The sequence below is a fragment of the Asterias rubens genome, chromosome 17 (assembly GCF_902459465.1).
Source record: "Asterias rubens chromosome 17, eAstRub1.3, whole genome shotgun sequence".
Taxonomy (NCBI): Eukaryota; Metazoa; Echinodermata; class Asteroidea; order Forcipulatida; family Asteriidae; genus Asterias; species Asterias rubens.
This window is the reverse complement of record NC_047078.1, coordinates 12140514-12162462: the sequence shown is the minus strand read 5'-3', so window position 1 is coordinate 12162462 and position 21949 is coordinate 12140514. Positions and strand designations below refer to the sequence as shown.

The window sequence follows — 21949 nt, the reverse complement described above, 5'->3', positions numbered from 1 at the left end:
ATCTTAGAATGAAGCTTTTGCAATTTTTCTTGTTTTACATCTCAGCAAAGCACTGAGAGTGTATATAAGTTCTTAAAGAAGCAAAACAAAATGAGTCAATGATCGACAACGCCTCCCCTTATGTGGTCACGCCCCCATTGGGCAATAGACTGGTGCCACTATGATCTACTTGGTTCCCCAACGTCTTGATCTTGTTGAATCGCTTGTTGAATGAATAAAACGATGTCAACACACCGGCTGTGAAGTACGCACACACGGCCTAAAAGAATTATGATATTTCCAGTTTCGTTTGCGATCAGAAAATGTCCATGGACTCAAGATGATACAGTTGAAGCGAGGAGGGACTGGGGCTAAAGATTATGAGAGTGTTACCAGTAGACTTGGACCAATTTCTTCCATAAGTCTTCCCTTCAATGGACCAAAATGCAAGAGGGGCACACCGAAGTCCGAACGAACCGACCGGGAGTCTGCGCTATACCGCACGCCGTGCATCCAGCGTGACGGCCCCGCCGCTGAAACCCTGTCAGCCCGCTGGGGATCAAGTGTCGTGCTCTACTTAACGTTGATACATCGATTATGTTCGTGGTTGAAGCCATATCCGACATGCATTCAGACGTTTTTTCATAGAAAATGTCTAGTCGATAAACAGTAATTAATAATACAAGTTTAGGATAACTTTCCTTGGCGTCACCACTTTTTCACTCATTTTTACAAAAAGGAATATATCAATCAGGTAAATAAGTTCCTATATTATTTTATATCGAATGAAAAAGTGGTGGCGCCATACGGAAACTTTCTCCCAAGTTTAGACTAGAGCACCGGCAATGGGATGTGGTTATTTTTTTATTGTTTTTTTTAATTATTATTATTTGTTAATATCTGTCTATTGATTATTATTATTATTTTTTTTAGTGTTAGTGTTTATGTCATCATACTTGGCACTGTCGAGCAGGTTTTTGACATCACTATTTGACTATCTAAAAAATCTATTGCAACATCAAACTTCAGGCGATGGTTTTAATTAGGTCAACTTATTGTTCTTACAAGCATTTTAAATTTGTTGAACTTGAATTTGACGTTCTTGATAAAATATACTGTGACGTGATTTCTTTTTTTTGCCGTTTTCTTCAGCTTTCCTACAGTGCTGAAACTTTCACAGCCTACTTTTTTTTTTGGTAATTTTGCCCATGAACAGTCAAGATATTGTTGACAAATATCCGTATCCTACAATGTACCTTTTTAAGTAATTTATTTTGAGTATTATCTCTTTACATAGTTTGTAAACAATGTTTAGTTTTCTTTGTTTTGTTGATGTTTGTTATTTCTTGTTTTTCTGGGCCCAATTTCATAGAGCTGCTAAGCACAAAAATTTGCTAAGCATGAAACGCTTCCCTGATAAAATTAGGATTACCAGCCAAACTTCCATTTTTCACAAAGTGCTTGTTACTGGTATTCAGCTTTTGTTTGCTTATCCTGAAAATCACATGGAAATTTGGTTGGTAAACCTATTTTTATCAAGGAAGAAATTTCATGCTAAGCGAATTTGTGTGCTAAGCAGCTTTATGCAATTGGGCCCTGGATACAGATTACAGGCTATTCCTTGTCAAGCCCTGTGCCCCATTTTCTACAAGAGAAAAAGTTGCTAAGCAAAACAAGATGTTTCTTATCAGAAAAATGTTACGAGCCAAACTACCATGTCAGGTGTACAATTTGTGACTGGTATAATCCTGCTCATTTCTCTTTGCAGAAAGTCTTTTTAAAAGCAATATTTTCTGCTTTAAAAGACAATGGACACCTTTAGTAAACTGTCAAAGACCAGTCTTCTCACTTAGTGTATCTCAATATATGCACAAAATAACAGACCTGTGAAAATTTGAACTCCATTGGTCGTCAAATTTGCAAGATAAAAATGGAAGAAAAAACACCATTGTCACATGAAGTTGTGTGCTTTCAGATGCTTGATTTAGGGACTTCAAAATCTAATTCTGAGGTCTCAAATTCAAATTCAAATATTTTAGTGGAAAATAACTCCTTTCTCAAAGACTTGTTACTTCAGAGGGAGCCGTTTCTCACAACAGCCCTCCTTTGCTTGTTACCAATTAAGTTTGTATGCTAACAATTATTTTGAGTAATTACAAATAGTGTCCAGTGCCAAGCATGCAGCACTATGAAATTGGGCCCTGCTTTTTAAGAACGTGCCTTCACGTAAATTTAAGTCGCTCCATAGTAGGCTACTATGAATGTTAATGTGGAAATAACTTTTATTAAATTGACTCAATTATTTTTAGGATTCTTCCGTTATGGAGAGGAGAACAGGGACGCTAAACTAACAAAGGGAAATGACATAAGTTCATCACCGTTGACTCTGCGATGGGGTTTACCATTTTACAACAGGAAGTACTGGACCATTTATGTAAGTATTGGCTACCAGAGAGACATCCCAAAGAAATCACTTTTCATGTATTTTTTTTGTGGTATTTCGTTTTACAGGCTCGGTGAGCTGTAATTGGAATTATTAGACCTATTTTAAACATCTAGGCATTTAATAATCAAGGGATGTGATTTCTACGTCTTAACTGGAATTCTTCCCCCCCCCCCCAAAAAAAAAAAAAATAAATAAATAAATAAATGAATTCTGAGCCAATCATTACAACTAATGGATTTTTATTGAAATTGGCCAGGAAGATAAATTATTAATATCATATTCTTTTATCTGCAGGTAAATGACAATGGGGTATTGTCTTTTGTGAACTCCTACTCCGATCACTCAAAGGAACAAGAAAAGTTCCCCCTTGGAGATTTGCCGGTATGTCTTTTGTTATTTTTATCCTTTTTGAAAGTGATGCTGTGTTTTTTTTCTCACAGACTGGGACTCGATATTCATCAAAAGTCATAAATAGTATTGAAAAATTATACGGTTCACTCTGAAGCTCACTTAAGCTGTGTCAAAATTGGCCAATTGCTGTGTCACAATTAATAACAATAATAATTGTGGCGTCTTATATAGCGCACATGTCCGTCACTCAGTGACACTCCTGGCGCTGTAACATACAGTATTTCCTGCAAGATGTGGGACTACGTTTGAATTATGAGACCTAATTCTGATAGCACCATGTAATGCTTTACAAGGTGCTGTGGCGTGAACCCCTTCTCTTAAAAGGGATGCTGCAGTGAATTAAAATAAAACAGTTAATTTTGCTGTAATTTATTTCTGATATATGTGTTGAACATCAATAAAATGTGTTTTGTTTATTCCCGACATATCTGACTTGCGAAATGAGCGAATAAGTCATGCCCCCCCCCTTTTGTGGATTGTTACCGCCCCTACCATAAACATTTGACAGATGTGTTTGCTGAGCTCTTGAACTTCTGAAAACTGTCTGTAACGCTGGAATTGCCCAGCAACACACTTGGCAAGAGCCGCAGCATTTGTATACAGCCTTATAGATGGTCTTCCTTTTCCCAAATAAAATGCAGAGACTTACTGATCCCTGGCTACAAAGATATGTCTTTGTTCAACCCATAAAAATATTTGACACCTTTCTAAAACATAATTTTGGAAACAGTTTGATGGTGTTAAGTGTGTGCATAGATTAATAATAATAGTTTTTTTTCAACAGACTGGGCAGAAACGGATTTTGATTGCGCCATTTTTAGCCAATGTGGACATCACAGAGAGTGGACAGATTTTCTACCGTCAGATTTTATTTGAACTAATAATAATAGTTTTTTTTCAACAGACTGGGCAGAAACGGATTTTGATTGCGCCATTTTTAGCCAATGTGGACATCACAGAGAGTGGACAGATTTTCTACCGTCAGAGCACGGAGCAAGACCTTCTGGATCGCTGTGACGATAGTATTAGGCAGTACTTTGTCAAGTTTGCCAATTTCAAGACCAAGTTTATCATCATCGCCACCTGGGTTGGAGTTAGTTTCTTCGGGTATTCTGGAGGTGCTGCTCCGGTAAGATCAAAGTGTTTTTACCCCAGGTCTGCTAATTTTATTATTTTTCGGTTGATTTGATATGATTTCTCCAGTTTTTAACCAGTAGTCCGTTTAAAAAACCAACCTGTACTGTCCTCCTTGAGGTGTATCTAACCCAAATTAGACAGCTAGCCAAACTCCATTAAAATGATGACACGAGAGTCAGGTAAGGGCCTCCATGCTCCAGTGTTTTATTCAAGCCACAGAGGAATGATGTAAGTGAACAAGGAGTAAAAAGACAATGCTTCTCGCAGGCGTTAACTGAGAAGGCAGTAGATTGGAAAGGATCAGTGAGTCACTAAGTGAAAAATGTACCGAAAACTTTTGACAGGAAATTGTGTAAAAGCGTGATTTTGAGAACTTGTCAATAGAGGGTGCAAATAACTTAACGGATAGATGGATCCAGAACAAACCCACCCCCATAAAATAAATTAATAAATGGAAAAAAAACGGGGGAACAAAACTAATTTTATGTGATCAAATTATCAAATTCATAAGAAAATAATATAAACCATATATGGAACACCCCAGATTGCAGATAGAGTAGGGCTTTCAGAACCAAAGATAAACACGTAAGCAGGCTTCGCACTCTCAAGCTCTTATGCTTAGCGCTTGCAAGCTTTCACACTTTGCACTCATAGTTCAGGGTTTTTTTTTAACCGCCTATCATATCCCTGATCTCTTAGTTAAAGGCACCGGGGGCCGATTTCAATAAGAGTTCTAAGACGTGTCTTGACTCTTTTTACTAACTAAAGACGTTTTCTACGAACGATTTCACAAAGATAAGAAGGGTTTAATTCCCCCAAACCCTTCCTAACTTAAAAACAGTATGAGGGTCGACTTAGCGGATGATTTTGTGTTATATCTGTACTTTAACGTATAATGCTTGATACAATTATGGCGCTGCTACCTTTTTCTAATCCTTCTGGCGTCACAACAAGAAATGAATAAATTGAACACAATCGCCTCCATTGCATCCTTGAATCAAGTTCAATAATATGTGAGGCAGAAAATATGGCTGGGAAGCAGTGGCACATTATCATTATTGTCACATTCTCGCAATATAATAATGAATGCTTATAAATTTAAACATTATGTTTCAGGTCAACACATTCCAGGTTGTCTTGGCAACGGACGAATTTGAAACGTTTGCGTTTTTCCGTTATGAAAGGGTACAGTGGACTGCGGGGACAGAGAGTGGGGCGTCTGAAAACACTGGTGACACCGGTGTGGCTGCCTTGGTAAGTCAATTTCGTCCTTCAGGCGGGACGTAAAGCTGTTGGTCCCATGTGTTGTGTAACGCACAATATGAAAGACAATATGAAAGAGACTGGTCTTGCGCCTCAGTAATCAAGCCCTCGGTTTCCTTCTTCAACTCTCCGCGTTTTAGCCAATTCCAGGACTTGTTGCAGGCCACTTTTTTAGTACATCTTAAGAACCGACCATGGTGTCTTTCCTTTTTCCTTTCATCTTGTACTCCTTCGGCCCAACTTCGCCCGCTTTCAAGTATATTTGCGCTACTTTCAACAAGTTCTCCTAAGTCCTCCTAATATGACAATGCAAACTCCTGCGCTCGATGTTGACACAGTCTGCCATACTCCCTACCGCCCTTTGACCTCAGAAGATAAAGTGTGCTCTTATTCGCACGTGGTTGAAGCATACCATTCATTATTATTATTATCATTATACTTTGATTATTATTATTATTATTATTATTATTTGCTCAGATGGGTTTCAACGCTGGTGATGGCGACAGGGCCTACGAGGAGTCTGATCATAGCGGTAACCATGCCAACCTCAAACAGCTACCGGTCAGTACAAACTCAGATGAGAGAGGGATGTTCATCTACCATATAAGTCGTGCCAACATCAGGGATCCCAAATGCGAGTCAGGTAAAATTATTACATTTAATTTTATATTAATTCAAGATGAACTATTTGCCATTGAACTGATGTGTGCCCAAGGAAAAGTAAACCTTTGGTTTTTGAAAACATTTAATTTTTTTAATCAAATGTTACCCTATTTTGGGGATGAACTGGCTTTTGAGTCACAGTGTTTTTTGAGTGGTTAACAGCACCAGATTCAAGCTCAGCAGAGTGTGGGTTCGAGTCCAAATCCTGACACTTGTGTCGTTAGGCAAGACACTTATAACCATGATTGCTTCGTAAAATTGGGGAGGTAGTACTTTCTGCTCTACCTGCCAAGCTTCTGATTGATGATACCCAAGCCTACATCCATATGGACTGTAAAGGGGTAAACCCTGTTTCAGCCCCAGGAGTAGGTGGCAACGGCCCCTGGAAAATTGTTGATTCGTAGCTCACACCTTGAAGTGTCCTTCAGGCCTTGTGTGTCTGGCAACTTGCATACAAAAAAGATGTTTGAATTTCGGCCGAATAAATAATAATTAATAGTAACAATCATAATTGTTCTCTTGAGTAGAATTTAAATCAGAAATTCACATAATAAATTTGTTTTCATAAAAACCACAGCTATCGTGAGAACCTTCCCTCGGTTCGACTCCATGCTGGGTCATTCTTGGATGTATGCCGGTGGTCCGTGTTTCGATAAGACTAGAGACCATTGGTTGCTGTTTGGTGATGTGGACGATCCGAAGGCCATCACTAATTGCACGTATCACAGTCGGCGAATGGTCTACTGTTTCTCACCGACATTCTTCGAGGTCGGGAGCATGAAAGTTCATCTCTCGACAGACGACGGTATGAATTGGGATTTTACTGGTGATTTTGACGTCGGTAAGTGTGACATTCGATACTAATATTGGTTTTCCCTCGCCAAAATATCCCTGCTCAAAAATCACCCTTTTTTCTCAGAAAGATTTCATCAGATGTTTAGGAAGTTTGTTGACAAATGTTGCTGCGGGAGAGTATCGTATGCAAAGGTATTTTTCACCATTCTAACGCAAGGTTAGAGACTTTCAAGATGATATGGACAGATTGGAAATGCCAAACCAGCTATGGAAGGCTTGTTCTATGTAGTCATTCTGTATTATTCTACTGCTGTTCCATGTACTCATTCTATACTATTCTACTGCTGTTCCATGTAGTCATTCTGTATTATTCTTCTGTTGTTCCCAGGCCTTCATGCTTTGTTGTTTGAAAGGGCAAGGGCACCAAGGCATTTTCTCCTTAGTAAAGGGCACCCTATGAGGAAATTGTATATTTCTACTTGAGCATTTTAAAGGCACCGAGGCAATGACCAGGGGGCACGGAGGCAATTGCCTTTGTTGCCTCCGTGTCGCATGAGGCCTGTCTCCATGTACTCATTCTATCTACTGCTATTCCATGTAGTTAAAATTGGCGACACGCCCCAGAGGGTTACCCGGGTGAATCCGGACAGTGAATCGTGGCTCCGTGGCGACCGACCTGTCACCATCGAGTGGGATCCCAAGCTGATTAACTTCACGCAGGTCCGGATTGACATTCTTGCATACACAGAGCCTATCGATCCAGACACATTGGAGCCTGGACCACCTACATGGGAAGAAATTGATGAGGTGATTTTTACTGGGATTCATTGTTTTTCATTCATTGTTAGTTTATTCTTTAAAAACAAATTTCCCAGGTTGACTAAGGGTCGAATTACAGGAAAATGTACAGAGAATACACAGTTTTAAAAAAAGAATAAATTACACTATTAAAAAATTGAGACATCAAAATTGATTTAAGAGAGAAAAGATTCTAGTAGATAAAATAAAACAGTGAAATAGTAGCCTGGGGTAACATAATTGTAGGCGCAGCCCGGTGAAACCCGGAGGCAATCTTGAAAAATTAAGAAAACAAACTAAATAAGTCCATGAAAATCTGGATGCTGATACAATTCAGTTGTTAAAAATGCGTGTGAGGTGAGGGAGAGGGCTTTTTCTATAGCGCTCTGTTCGGGAGTTAAATTGACCCAGGGGTCCGGATTTCCTAAGTTGGTACCCACTATCAGACCTCTGTGGCAAACAAACTTAAGAACTGAAGAAGAGAGAGTTTTGGCAAGAGATACCTGTACACCCTCCCCCCCCCCCAATCCCACTCCTAATAGAAATAATATAACCACATTTTAATGTTCGAATTCACACATAAAAAGTTCAAAAGCACATGACAGAAATCTACAATTACAATAATCGGTGCAATAGAGTACATCAGCAAAGAGTAAAATCAAACAATGTGACAATTACACAAAACAAAATAGCCAAAAGATTGTTTAAAGGCACTGGTTGCTATTGTTAATTACTCAAAACAATTGTTAGCATAAACATTTACTTGGTAACAAGCAATGGAGAACTGTTGATAGTATAAAACATTGTCAGAAAGGGCTCTCTCTGCAGTAACAGAGTTTTTAGAAACGGGTAATTTTTCGCTCAAATAAAAGATTTCAGACTTTTATTGGGCATCTGAAAGAACATACATGTACATTTCTTTCTTTCACTATTCTCTTGCAAAATCGATGACCTATTGAGTCCAAATTTTCAAAGGTTCGTTATTCTATGCAAATGTTGGGATACACCAAGTGAGTAAACTTGTTTTGACAATTACCAAACATATCCAGTGCCTTTAATATTTTTTAAAATATATATCTCTTTTCTTTCTTTTTTATTTTATTTGCAGGTGTCGTATACTGTTGAAAACACTGGCCGCTACACATGGCACTCTAGAGCAGTGTTCCAAGTGAATGATCGTAACTGCATGGGTGTGATACGGGTTACCAGGCGCTTCAAACGGTAAGCATTCATCCAACCCGGGGATGAGCGATCCCATTGAATATTGTTTTCCCTGACTATGACCGGAAACAAGTTTCTGATGTCAAATTCACTGACTGAAACAGTTTTCAAGAGCTATGCGAAACAGATTGGTAACAAAAAACAGTTCATGATGTTGGTTCTGGTGGTCATCCGGTCGTGGGTTCGAATCTTGGTACCGTCAAAGCACTTGTGTCCTTGAGCAAGATGCTTTACTAGAAATGCTTCTCTTTACCCTAGAGGTATAAATTGGTACCTGCAAGGCTAGAGATTACTAGATTGTATTTGAAAAAGCCTTCTTAGCACCGTGGCAGCCCATGGCTTTATACTCCCAGAGAGCTGAGGAAGATTAATAAAGGATTGTTATTAGCCCAGTGGCCAGGGGTGCGTTCTACTTGCGCAAACGTTGGCGAACGTTTGACAACCTTAGGCGAACATACTTCTGTGGTGTTGGCGGATGGTTTTCAAAATGGCTGACAAGCAGACGGTATGATTTTCTTGTCACGAACATAAATACAGTGTGTTTTCGGTGGTTGATAATGAAGATTGAAATGACAAAGTTTATTAGTTTATGTCATGATGTAAAAAGGAGGACTACATACAGCAAAAAAATGTTACAAAAGAAACTATGTACGGTGTCGCCACCTTCATTTCAGGGCGCCGCCATGCTGACATCGTGTAGTGCGCACCAATTGTTCCAAATATAAACAACGTTTGCGTGAACAGTTGCGACACGTTTGCGCGAGTGGAACACACCTCTGGGAGCTAATGTAAATATGGTTGATACATTATTGTACAGTGCGCTATATGAGAACTATTTATTATTATCATTTTTAGTATGACTAATATTTGCTGCCTCCAGTATGTCTGACCAGTGTTATATTTCTTCTGCTTGCAGCGATGATTTTGCACTGTGGAGTGATCTCCACTTTCTCGGCTACATCATGAACGACAAATTCCAGAATGACCCCGCCGTGTACTCCAACCAACGCTGCGAGGAATTCTTCGACAGGGAGAAGGAAGCTGAGCACGACATTGACCTACAGAACAACCTTCGTCCCTGCCCCTGCAATCTGACGCAGGCACTCGCCGATAGAGGGCGCTTTAAGCCAGATCCTATGTGTAACATGGACGATGCCGTACAGGATCGCACGCAGGAGTACTGCAGATTCCGGGATGATGTTGTTCACTGTGTGACTAGCATTGTACCATCGTAAGTTATCTCAATTCTTCCATGCCCAAACCGGCTGCTTGTTTAAATTCGTTCACCAAAATATTTATATAAAAAGATAAAAAAAGATTGCACAACACAGTGTTCTCAGATTGGGATTGAGGACTTATGAGGTTGTTAAAGAAACCTGTTTTATTTTAGATGGGGGGGGGGTCATCAAACTGCAATCCCTGTCGACCAGGGGCCATTTTCATAGAGCTGCTTCAGCACGAAAATAGCTTGCTTATTTTACACATGTTAATGGCCAAATGTCATGCCATATTTATTGCTTGTGACTGGTATTTAGCTGGTGTTTGCTTAGCATAACTATTGAGTGGAGTCTTGGCCAGTACCCTGATTTTTTTAAGCAAGGATGTTTCCGCTTAAGCAATTTCTTTTGCTTAAGCAGCTCTATGAAATTGGCCCCAGCTGATATGTTTAAATAAATAAATAAATAATTACAACATGTATAGAGCGCTAGGTACTAAAGTTTTAAGCACTACAACCAGATTGAAAAAACAGATGGGTTTTAAGTTGAGATTTGAAAGTGTCCGATGAAAGAGCTGCTTGAATGTGGGTGCATGGGTAGCCTGTTCCAAAGTGTTGGAGCTATGACTGAAAAGGCTCGATCGCCATAGCGTGTCATCGTGCGGGGTTCCAGGGAAAGCTGGAAATGAGCAATTGAAGAAGAGCGAAGGCGATTGGTAGCTGATGAAAGTGAAGAAGAACAAAGGGTTATGAGGTCTTGGAGATATACAGGAGACAAGTAATGAACAATTTTATACATTGTTACTTTTTACCTTTATTGCAGTGCCACCGGACATGACTCTTCTTGTTGCTACGATGAGTTTGAGAATCTGGTCTACGCCGGCGACAGTTCCTCTGGAAGTTTCTCAAGATACGTCACCGTTGAAGGAAGGAAGCCTTATCGAGAAGCTACTAAGGTATGGCCTCAGGGAGACATTTTTATCGTATGAGACATTTTTTATTGTATGAACATTGGTTTAAAAAAAAAAAAAAAAAATGTTAATTTTATCAAGGGAAACTAAAGTAAATTACACATGGGATGAAAAGGGTTATGCAAATCATCCTAGGATTTTCCAAGGAGTTTATTCTGATCTGAATCTTTGGGTCGATTTAAATGTGCTTATAATGCATCATTGTTATTTTTATCATTTAATAATATCGAAGTGTTATATAGCGTACTTATCTACCAAACAAGGTACTCAAGGCGCTGAGTATAAACAAACTTTCAGAAAGATAGGTTATTGCGGTGATGAATTCTGAGACCCAATTATGTAGCACCTTAGGGTTTACAAGGTGCTGCGGCGCATACAGCAGCCACAGCCAGGAACACCAGGGCGAACCCTTTTCTCTTTTTGATAAGTTCTTTTACATGCATTACACAACACATGGGACCAACGGCTTTACGTCCCATCGAAAGGCTAAGCAATGGTTAAGTGTCTAGCTTAAGGACACAAGTGTCACGGCTGGAGATTTAAACCCACACTCTGCTGATCAGAAACACCAGAGTTAATTGAATTCAGTGCTCTTAACCTCTCGGCCACGACACTTCCACAAAGAGTCTGTTTGTTCTTGTTCCTGTTCATGTTGTGTTTGTCTGTCCATCAGACATCTCACCACAAGCCTTGGCATCTAGATGATGCCTCCATACTGAGTTACAATATCAGCCTTTTCCTCTTGGTTACTTCTTTCAAAAATTATGTTTTGGTTATTTACTCTTATTTATTCTTCAGAATTGTTCAAGAAGTATGGAAATAAATGTGAGTTTGAATTGAGTTGAGTTGAATTAAATTGAATTGTGACGAGATATTTTTAAAATGTTATTACTCTACAGGTGCCACAGTTGTCTTCAGCGATAGCGGACTATGCTCCTTACTACATGTGTTGTATATGGGGAGACCACTGCGATTACTACCAGGAAGTACGTCCAACGCGAGACTGCAGATGGTATCGTCCAGTCAGAGCAGGTAGTTATGAAGGCTGGCTGTTCAGGGATGAGATTTAGGTTGACTTTAATCTGAACTCAGACTTTTTATGTCGACCCTGGTGAAGAAAATCAGATGTTATTTTGTCCACATATTTATAGATTTCCACCTACAAATAGTATCAAAGTCTTAAGCCTTGCATAGCACACATACATGTATCTACATGTACCAACAACGTACTCAAGACGCTTAGTATATATATACAGAAAGATAGGTTATTGAAGTTATGAATTCTGAGACCCAATTATAATGAAGCTTGTAAGGTTGTAAGGGTTAACAAGGTGCTATGGCGCATTCAGCAGTCCTGAAGTCTGCGGCTCTTTTGGTATCTTTGGTCTATTTTTCTAGTAGTGCGAATACTGTTCCAAGAAACTCCTTGGAATCTATATTTCCAGGGGTTACCAAAAGGTGGAAATGCCATCATTCAAACCTAAGAATTTGTATCCCAGTTTTAGTCTCTTTTGTTAGCAATGACTGTCACCTCTGGTTGTGGTCGAGGGGTCAAGTGCACGGGACTCGTGCTTTGGTGTTTTCTCCTCAGCAGGGTGTGGGCTCAAGTCCTGGTCTTGACAGGGTGTGTCACGGAGGGGCGGTCAAGCACGATGCACTTAAGCTCTGGTGTTTTTGATCATCAGATTGTGTGGGCTTGAGTCCCAGTCTTGTCAGTGTTGTTGCCGAACAGCCAAACACACTGGCATTTTTTGATCAGCAAAGTGCGGTGTCCCCATCTTGTCACAGTGTTATGGCTGTGCGGCCAAGCACTCTGAACTCAATCGTTTTTTCTTCTTCTGATCAGCACCAATGAGCGCCCAATGTGGGGGAGGGGACCCATGTCGCATATCAAGCACTAAGTGTTGATTGCTAACAGTAATGTTTAAAATTGTTAACAGTGATCTTCAGTCTTCCCACAAATACAGCCTTGCAGTTTCACCTACTGTTCTTGATGATTTATTTCAGGGTCGGTATTTGGCGACCCCCACTTCATCACATTTGACGGTGTGACGTTTACGTTCAACGCCAAGGGAGAGTATACACTGATTGAGACCACGTCACAGTCGCAGACCAAGTTTGAACTTCAGGGTCGTTTTGAGCAGATCGTCGATAATGACGGTAAGTACTTTCAAAATGGCGCTAATCCTAAAATCACCTTTTGTTTTCAGGGCCCAATTTCATGGAGCTGCTTAAGGACAAACAGTTGCATTTCAAAAGAAAAGTATGCTTCCAAAACAAGGCTAGCAGCCCAAATACATATGTCACATTCTCAATTTGTGACTGGTATCCTGCTCATTTCAGCTTAGCATCAAATTATTAAGCAGTTCTATACTAAAATACTAAAGGTTTGGCCCAGACATGACCAGGAAGGTCTATTGAAATGGATAAGTATACAGTGAACATGTACACTGACCTTCATAAAATGGACCACGGGTCTGGAATCAGCAGATTTCAAGTCGGCAATGGGGGACAGAAAGAAATTGGGAACCATGACCGTGATTCGAGGACATCACTCAACTTAAGCAAGCAAGCAAGAACATGTTGTGACTGAATTCCACTTTTTTGATGTAATGAGAGAGGAGCAAAAGAGATCTAGAATGTTGATGTCAGCAGAGTAGCTCAATGATGTAAATTTGAGCTGTTCCATGAACACAGTGAACTTGTTTGTTGTGTGCAGGCTTTATAATAATAATAACCTGTTTGTATATAGCGCTTTTCACACCTGGAGGGCGTCCCAAAGCACTTCCGACATTATTACCCCTAGTCACTGGGCCTCAAATCATTCCTTAAACCATCTCAGCTCCCTGGGGAGTATACAGCCTGTGCGCAATACATGCGCTACATGGCTAAACCAATCACAAGAACCATCTATGCCCTCAAAGGTACCCATTTACCCCTGGGTGGAGTGAAGCAATTATAGTTAAGTGTCTTGCTCAGGGACACAAGTGTCACGACCAGGATTCGAACCCACACTCTGCTGAACAGAAGCATCAGAGCTTGAGTTTGGTCCTCTTATCCACTCGGCCACGACACCCCATATAAACTTTATAGTTTGTTTTTCCCCTTGTTTTTTTACACCAATGTGTACAAAGCCCTGTATTCTCAGTACCTTCCCAAGTTTTGTGAAAAGAATCACTCAAATGGGATTCAAACCCAAGACCTGTGCATTGATAGAGCAGATGTCTTACCACTAGACCACCGAGCAAGCCTGCTGGCTAAAGGCAGTTTGAATCCTATGTGTTAGCAGCGGGTACCACCATTTAATATATTTAAAAAATACAATTTGGTTTAACTCTTGATCACAACACTGAAAATAATTTCATGCCTGAAATTTTCGACCGACACTTCGGTCTTCTACAGCAGAATGGGGCGGATGTTGAACCCGTGATCCCAAGACCGCGTCATAGACTCCTGGGAGCGTGTACTGCCCCCCGTCTCGGTTCAGGGAGGGTTTGTAGGCTGTAAAGTAGGCTGCCTCTTTAACTCCCCTTTGGAAGTATCTTGCGTCTCTGTCTAGAAAAGTTATTTTGGAAATGTCTACATGGTGGCCAGGTGATTCTATATGGTAGGTTGGGAAACCTCTGAAGAGGACGAACTAGGGCGCGCTGCTCCAAAAAAGTAGTCTTGAGCGATCTCTCGGTTTCTCCGATGTAGGTTTCTGTGCATTGGCCCTGTCTGTATTTGAAAAAAATGTTAGTTTTGCAGCGGGGATAAAGAATATAATTTGTTTTTACCCATACACCTTTTTAAAACTGTTGTTTTTAGGTATACCTAGAAAGGCTTCAGTGTTGACAGCTGTCGGTATGCGCCAGGAAGATTTGCCCAAGGTGATGGTGCGTAAGTCGGACCGTACCGTTCTTGAAGTGTACATTGACACTCAGCTCCTAGAACCAAAAATGCAGACTACTATTGTTGGAGAGGGTGAGTCTCAATGGATGATTGTTATTATTATTATTGAATATTCTGGTACTGAAAAATGACTAGAGCAAGATTTGAACCAGATGACCTCTGGATTATCCTGCCGGCACTCCACTCACTGAGCTAGCCTGAACTTCTAACGTCTCAAGTTGAGGCTTGTGAATAATGCCAGATACCAGCCTAGTACTTTGACCTCACAATTATATAGTTCTGGTACTGAAACCAAAGCTGCTTCTTAAAGGTTTTTGATACCTTTTGTAGATCCAGTTTTTGACCATGACATTAATCCCTACTAAATTAATAAAGGTGTACATTATAACTGGCCTGTAGAAGTTTCAGCTTCATCATAAGTTTAGAGCTATGATTTCAGGAGAAAATTGATACATTTACAAAACGCTAATTTCCCAGATGCCTGCAGACATCGACTACTCTTTGGCGTTTCATTCCTTGATCTAAAAGGGGATATCTGGGGATATAGCTTTCCCAGTTGCCTTATCCAACAAGTCTAAAGCAGTGTCATTGGCTGTGTCAGACACTCCTCTTTTGGTTTTGTTTTCTTGGTTAGTTTTGTTTTCATTTGTTTTTCCCCCTTTGTTATTGCGCTCTGTTCTTTGTTTAGTGCTGTATGAATGCTTTGTATTGTAATTCTTATTATCATTATCTCCAACAGGCTTCTACCTGACCTTCCCGCACAATTACGAAAATGGAAACTTGACACAGGTTATCGTGACGTGGACCGACTCAGAAATGGCCGTCATTGTCAACGGAACACAAGAGATGATGACTGCCCAAGTTCTTGTCCCTTATAAATTCAGAGTAGGTATCCAGTGATGGTGATGGGTTCAAGTACCAACTACTCTCCACTCAAGCTTGTATACCTGCAACCTATTGTCCCGCTTTTGTTTATACTTTTTGGCAACAGCTCCCTTTGGTTTTGTACACGTTTTCCAGAGATGGGCAGGGTTCAAATAACAACTCTTCTCCACTCAAGCTTGTAAACACCTGCAACCTCCTGGTTTCCCGCTTTTGTTTATACTTTTTGGCAACAGCTCCCATTGGTTTTGTACACGTTTTCCAGAGATGGGCAGGGTTCAAATAACAACTCTTCTCCACTCAAGCTTGTATACACCTGCAACCTCCTGGTTTCCCGCTTTTGTTTATACTTTTTGGCAACAGCTCCCTTTGGTTTTGTACACGTTTTCCAGAGATGGGCAGGGTTCAAATAACACCTCTTCTCCACTCAAGCTTGTATACGCCTGCAACCTCCTGGTTTCCCGCTTTTGTTTATACTTTTTGGCAACAGCTTCTATTGGTTTTGTACACATTCTCCAACTGTGGACCTTTCCCGAACCTTGGACTTTATTGTCCTCTTATGTTATAGGTTCCCAGTGTGGCAGTTTCAGTCTTCTGCCGTATTCAGTTTTCCGGGTGACGTAGCCAGACATTTCAGCACGTTGTTCGAACGGTTTTAGCTTTCCGGCGTGTTCAGTTTTCCGGATGACGTAGTCAGACAAAAATACCGCCGCGAGTACCCTGGCAACTACTGTAGTGCTCTCAGTGACCCCAAATTGTTTCTATTACGATTCTTTTTTGTTTAGTCACATTCTCTTGCCCCATCTTTACATGTGTTCATGCGTACAACTTTAAGCAGGTCACACTGCCACTGGTTAACTACTTTAGCTTGTTGTGCGCAGGCATCACATGACGTCATGTTACCGTATTTGGTCATTCGGAAAAACTGCTTGGCGGAAAGTTGAAACCGCCACACCGGTTTAAATGTGTATACCTACTCGCCCATCTTGGTGAAAACAATCGCAGGCATATAAAAATAACGAACCCACAACCTTTGCCAATCTAGAGCAGATGTCTTAACAATTAAACCACCAAATTGCCCGGGGGCTAAAGGTAGTTTGGAATACTATTTTGTTGTAGCAGGTACCACACCGATTTATTCGATTTTTTTTACAAACACCTAGTGTTTTTACAAACACTTAATGTCTAGTTTATTTTTCTTTCTTCAGAACTGGGTGAATGGTCTTCTGGGCTCATGGGATGACAATGATAAGAATGACCTAAGGTCAAGGTCAGGAGCACAATTCTTACCTACGGATGACCCCGAAGTTCTCTTCAGGGACTTTGGTCAATCATGTAAGTGAAAATAATTTTCATTTGAGGTTGAACAAAGAAAAATTAACTAAAGCGGGATTGGAACCAATGACCTCTGGATTAATGTGCAAGCGCTTCACCAACGGAGCATATCCCTACATGTATATTAGTGGTATCCAATATCACTGAATGTGTGTTCAGGATCCCTGTTAAGCTCATGATTGTCAACCATAGTCTACCAAACTTTTTTAATGATTGTTGGGTTGAACAAAGTGAAACTGACATGAGTTGGATTTGAATCTGTAACCTCTGGATCAATGCACTGGCACGTAATCTACCAACTTGACTTTCTACAAACGGACCTTATGTTGGTGGTCTCTCTATTTTGTCAATGTTTTTGTTCTGGGGGGGCTTGTTATTAGGGAGGTTTAGCTGCACGTTACGCGAGCAAAAACGTGAACATGAACGTCAGAAAACTGTGTCGTTTCTAGGTGACGTCACCACTTTATTGGCTTATTGCATGCGACTGTATATGTATGGCGACTGCACGTACAGACCTGACGTGAGAAATGGTAACTTCTGCTTAAAACGTGAGATATTTTTTACGTTCAAGTTCACGTTTTTGCTTGCTTAACGTGCAGCTAAACCTCCCCATTCAGTACCTTGGTGTAAGGTAGTAAATCGACCGGGATTACTACTTTAGCTTTAGTGGATTGAGGGGACTTCCTTATTCATTGGTCTCAACGTTTCGACTAGCTTGCTCTAGTCATCATCAGTAGACGATAATTAATTGTTCCAATTTCTAACAGGGGAAATAGAGAGCATCAATACGTTGTTCCAGTATGACGTCCGTGGCCACGACTTCTTCCAAGATCCCAACTTCATCCCAGACTTCAACCCGCCGACAGACGTTGGAATCATCGATCCAGACAACCTGAACCGAATCTGCGCTGGTAACAAGCTATGCGAGTACGATTTACAGTCCACTGGGAATGTTGAGCTTGCTAAAGCAACAATGATGGCCTACAACCAGCACTGGCTGGCCCACGGGGCTTCTGCTGATCGTGAGTGGCCTTCAATTCAATTCAAATCAATTTTCATATTCGTAAAACTGTTGAATAGATGTTAAATTTGCATCGGGATAAAGAATATTAATTGTGGTTTAACCATACACACGGATACTCAGTACTATCCTGCGTTCTGTGAACAAAAATCACAGGCATATTACTCAGGTGGGATTCACGACCATGACCTATTTTTTTGCAATTTAGGGCAGTGTCATGCCAACTAATTGTAAACTGTCCATAAGCATAAAAACATATTAAATATTAACAGAATTACATGAGATGCAGAATAATTACAAAATTTAACACCAAATGAAGTTTTGAAATTATTACACAAGGGCAAGCATGTACTTCATAAAAACAAAAGAAGAAAGAAAGTTATTGGTTGTCAATATATGAATAGGGTGTGGTCATTTTGTTTGTTTTAATATCTACTCGTTTGCACTTCAGACTTCTCAGCCTCCTAACAGACCCCATTTATTCAGGTGTACTTTTTAAACTTTTCACTTATTGTATGTCAATTTCTTAATCTTTTGAGATTTTTACTGTCATGCGCCCTCGAACAGGCTGGTCCTGGAGAGAGCGCAATATAAGATCAATAAACTATCATTATTATTCATAACATTCTTTTAATGAATGTGTATCAGGGTCAGACAAGGATGTATTTTCATTTTAACCTTTTAGCAAGCATCGCCCTCAGCCGCCCTAAAACTGCAAGCCTTGCTTCAGTTCAGCATGCTAAGGCCAAAGTTACAAACGTTTGGGTTCAGAATACCCCCCATTTTTTAATGCTCAGGAAGACTAAATCCTACTCTTGTTTGTTTTGATAGTTGTGACTTGTAAATACCTGAAGACTCCCAAGAATGGAACCAAGACTTTCTTGAGGAAGAGGAATCACCAGATTGGAGCTGAGGTTTGTACAAATCATTAACTTACATCTTTAGTTTTTTATTGTACCGTACGATTGTATTGAACCTATTTATATGTAGATGTATGCAATAAATGAGAAAATGGAATTAGCTGTTGCATACTGCTTATACCCACCAAAGCAAAAAATAGGTAATGGCACGAGTCTTTTTCGAAGTAGAGTCTCAAAGAGATTTCTCGAATGCTAATTTACAAGACAACAAACATGAACAGGTAACTAAGTGAAACATAAGCAGTGAATTGGAAATGCATGAAAAGAGAGCGATAGTCAGAAGGCACATAGAAAATAGCAAGGGGTATACAATGTAGACAAAAGGGGGTGGAGAGAAAGTGCTGGTTTGAAAAATTCATTTCTAAAGATGGTCATGTTTTGAGATATTACCTAAAATCCAGAGCGTTTATGTCCACGAACAATAATCTCTCATTTGAATACACAATCTGAGATTCTGAGAATCTTTTTTGTTTGCATTTCTAACGTTACTGAGAATAATGCTTCACAGATTCAAAATATGGGGAATAAAAACTGACATTTTTTTTTCAAAACCACGTTACTTCAAAATGAAATGATTCTCAAAATGCTATTTGCTATTGAAAGCTGCGGTACTTCGAACCAAGTAAGTTTTATTGCCATTTAATTTAAAGACTCATTACCAAACATGTATCTCCCTTTAAAGGGACATTTTGCCTTGGATCGGGCAAGTTGGTCTTCGAAAAGCAATTGAAACCGTTGGTTATGAAATGCATATGGTTAGAAAGATGTTTTAAAAGTTGAACGTATAGATCCACACGAGTTTGTCTCGAAATTGCACGGTTTTCCTTTTACTTTGCAAACTAACACAGTCGGCCATTTTCTTGAGTCCAAAATTTTACTCCACAAAATAGCGTGCTGGTGAAGTTCCTTTGACTGACTCGCTTGCCCAATCCAAGTCAATGTGCCCCTTTCAGGGTGAGCCCTCTTGTGTGTAGTATGTAATGTGAACGAAAATCCTTGGAAGCAGTTTGTAAAATGAAAAGAACAATTTGTTTCAGGTGGAGTTTACTTGTGAGGATAGCTTCATCTTAGTTGGTTCCCCGTATCGTGTGTGTGAACCCCATAGAGGAGCTGATGTAGAAAACCCACAGGGACAGTGGAGTGGCAACTCTGACGACAACGAGTGCATAGGTAAAGAATCAAAGAAACAAATAAAATGATGACAGTATAATGACAGATAATACATATTTGGTTTGCGGTAACACCATGTGTGTACCTACTTGCTAGGTAGATTATGTTCTTTTGAGAACTTGTCTACCGTGGAGTAGATTGTAGATTTCGGGAGACTTCTCTAAAAAGAAGTGTGTTCTGCTTTTTAACTACTACCCGGGCGGAAGGTGTAGAAAATCTGCAGGGACTACTACTTTAGCAAATTGTCAATCAGTACTAACAACACTACCGCAAAGTGGTGGATTGAGGGGACCGCTCACTGTTTGGTCTCACTATTTCAACTAGCTTGCTCTAGTCATCGTCAGGAGACTGGCTAGACAAGACAAGAACATAATCCACCTAGCAAGTAGATGCACGTATGGTGTTGCCTCACCCAAATATATATTGATACCTCACCATGCATTGACAAACAAAACAGTGACAATATAGTTACAGCAACATTGACAGAGAAAACAAGCTCAACATTGACTTTAATTACAGCTATTTTGTAAAACAGTAGAAATAATGACAATCAAAATGATGACATTAACTTCAGTAAGGTTAACAGAAAAAAAACAATGATAACAATGACATTAATTACAGCAGAATTGACAAAGAAAACAATTGCAACAATGACAACCAAAACATCAGCAACGATGACATACAAAACAGTGACATTAACAATACAATCTCAACTTTTCTATATATAAATCTCAACTATGACAGACAAAGTAGTTGCAACAGCAACAGTGACGAAAAAAAACAATGAAAATTATGACACCAACTTTGACAAATACACTTCAGCCAATCAAAATGCCTCATGCTGTCTGTTTGAATCATATTATCCAATCAGAAAGCCAGATCTGTGGTGGACTGCCGACCCCGAAGCATGCTAGCATCGAGGTGATTGGTCCGCCAGAGAACATGAAGGTGGTCTACACCTGCAATGAAAACTACGACCTTTACGGAAGGTCGGAGCGGTTCTGTGATGCAGAGAAAGAGAACTGGATCTACCTGGAACCATACTGCTATCGTAAGTTAACTACCGATCAATCTATCTATCTATCTTCCAATAACTACATCCCTCCAGAGTAAAAATTTTGAAGTCTTATATACATGTAGCGCACGCATCTACCAAACAAGGTACTCAAGGTGCTGATTATTGACCCAATTCACCTGACGTCATCATCAGAATAATCTTGGATGCGCCATTTTGGTGGTCAATGTCAACGTGTGTTATTCAGAGAAGTGCACATTTAAGGTGACGTAACGTTTACACGTAAACCTATTGACCACCAACATGGTGAGCGTGGCATCAGTCGCTTTGTGTGACACGCGTGCAAGGGGTCGAGCAATATTCAAACTTTCCGAAAGATAGGTTATTGCAGTGATGGATTCTGAGACCCAATTATGTAGCACCTTATAAGGGTTTACAAGGTGCTACGGCGCATTCAGCCACAGCCAGGAACACCTGGGCGAACCCCTTCTCTTTTCGATAAATGCACTGGGTTCTTTTACATGCGTTACACAAAACATGGGACCAACGGCTGAACGTCGCATCCGAAGGACGAAGCAATGGCTAAGTGTCTTCCTTAACGACACAAGTGTCACGGCTGGGGTTCAAACGTGCTTGTTCACAGGAACAAATATCAATGAAATGTGTTGCAAACTGAAGCCAAAAGTTGCTGTGTGGTAGACTATCGAAGGGTGAGTGGGTTCAGGTGGCTCCGGAAGACCTTAACCTCATTTCAAGGGTGATCGATCAGGGCACGCCATTTTTTTCCCAACATGCCTTGCTGTCTCACAACCCCT

At 40.2% G+C, this 21949-nt stretch overlaps 1 protein-coding gene across 1 annotated transcript in view; it reads left to right on the top strand.

Moving 5' to 3' along the window:
- The window catches only part of LOC117301561 (sushi domain-containing protein 2-like), a 29870-nt gene that overhangs the window by 1913 nt on the left and 6008 nt on the right, over positions 1-21949 (top strand). Inside the window, exons 2-19 of the mRNA XM_033785591.1 lie at positions 2289-2413; positions 2720-2806; positions 5090-5227; positions 5714-5879; positions 6477-6740; positions 7296-7501; positions 8601-8713; positions 9630-9944; positions 10753-10885; positions 11800-11932; positions 12908-13060; positions 14708-14863; positions 15531-15676; positions 16882-17008; positions 17776-18030; positions 18861-18943; positions 19987-20119; positions 20991-21170. Of these exons, the coding sequence (XP_033641482.1) occupies positions 2289-2413; positions 2720-2806; positions 5090-5227; positions 5714-5879; positions 6477-6740; positions 7296-7501; positions 8601-8713; positions 9630-9944; positions 10753-10885; positions 11800-11932; positions 12908-13060; positions 14708-14863; positions 15531-15676; positions 16882-17008; positions 17776-18030; positions 18861-18943; positions 19987-20119; positions 20991-21170 (2913 nt within the window). The remainder of the gene's footprint in view (positions 1-2288; positions 2414-2719; positions 2807-5089; positions 5228-5713; positions 5880-6476; positions 6741-7295; positions 7502-8600; positions 8714-9629; positions 9945-10752; positions 10886-11799; positions 11933-12907; positions 13061-14707; positions 14864-15530; positions 15677-16881; positions 17009-17775; positions 18031-18860; positions 18944-19986; positions 20120-20990; positions 21171-21949) is intronic.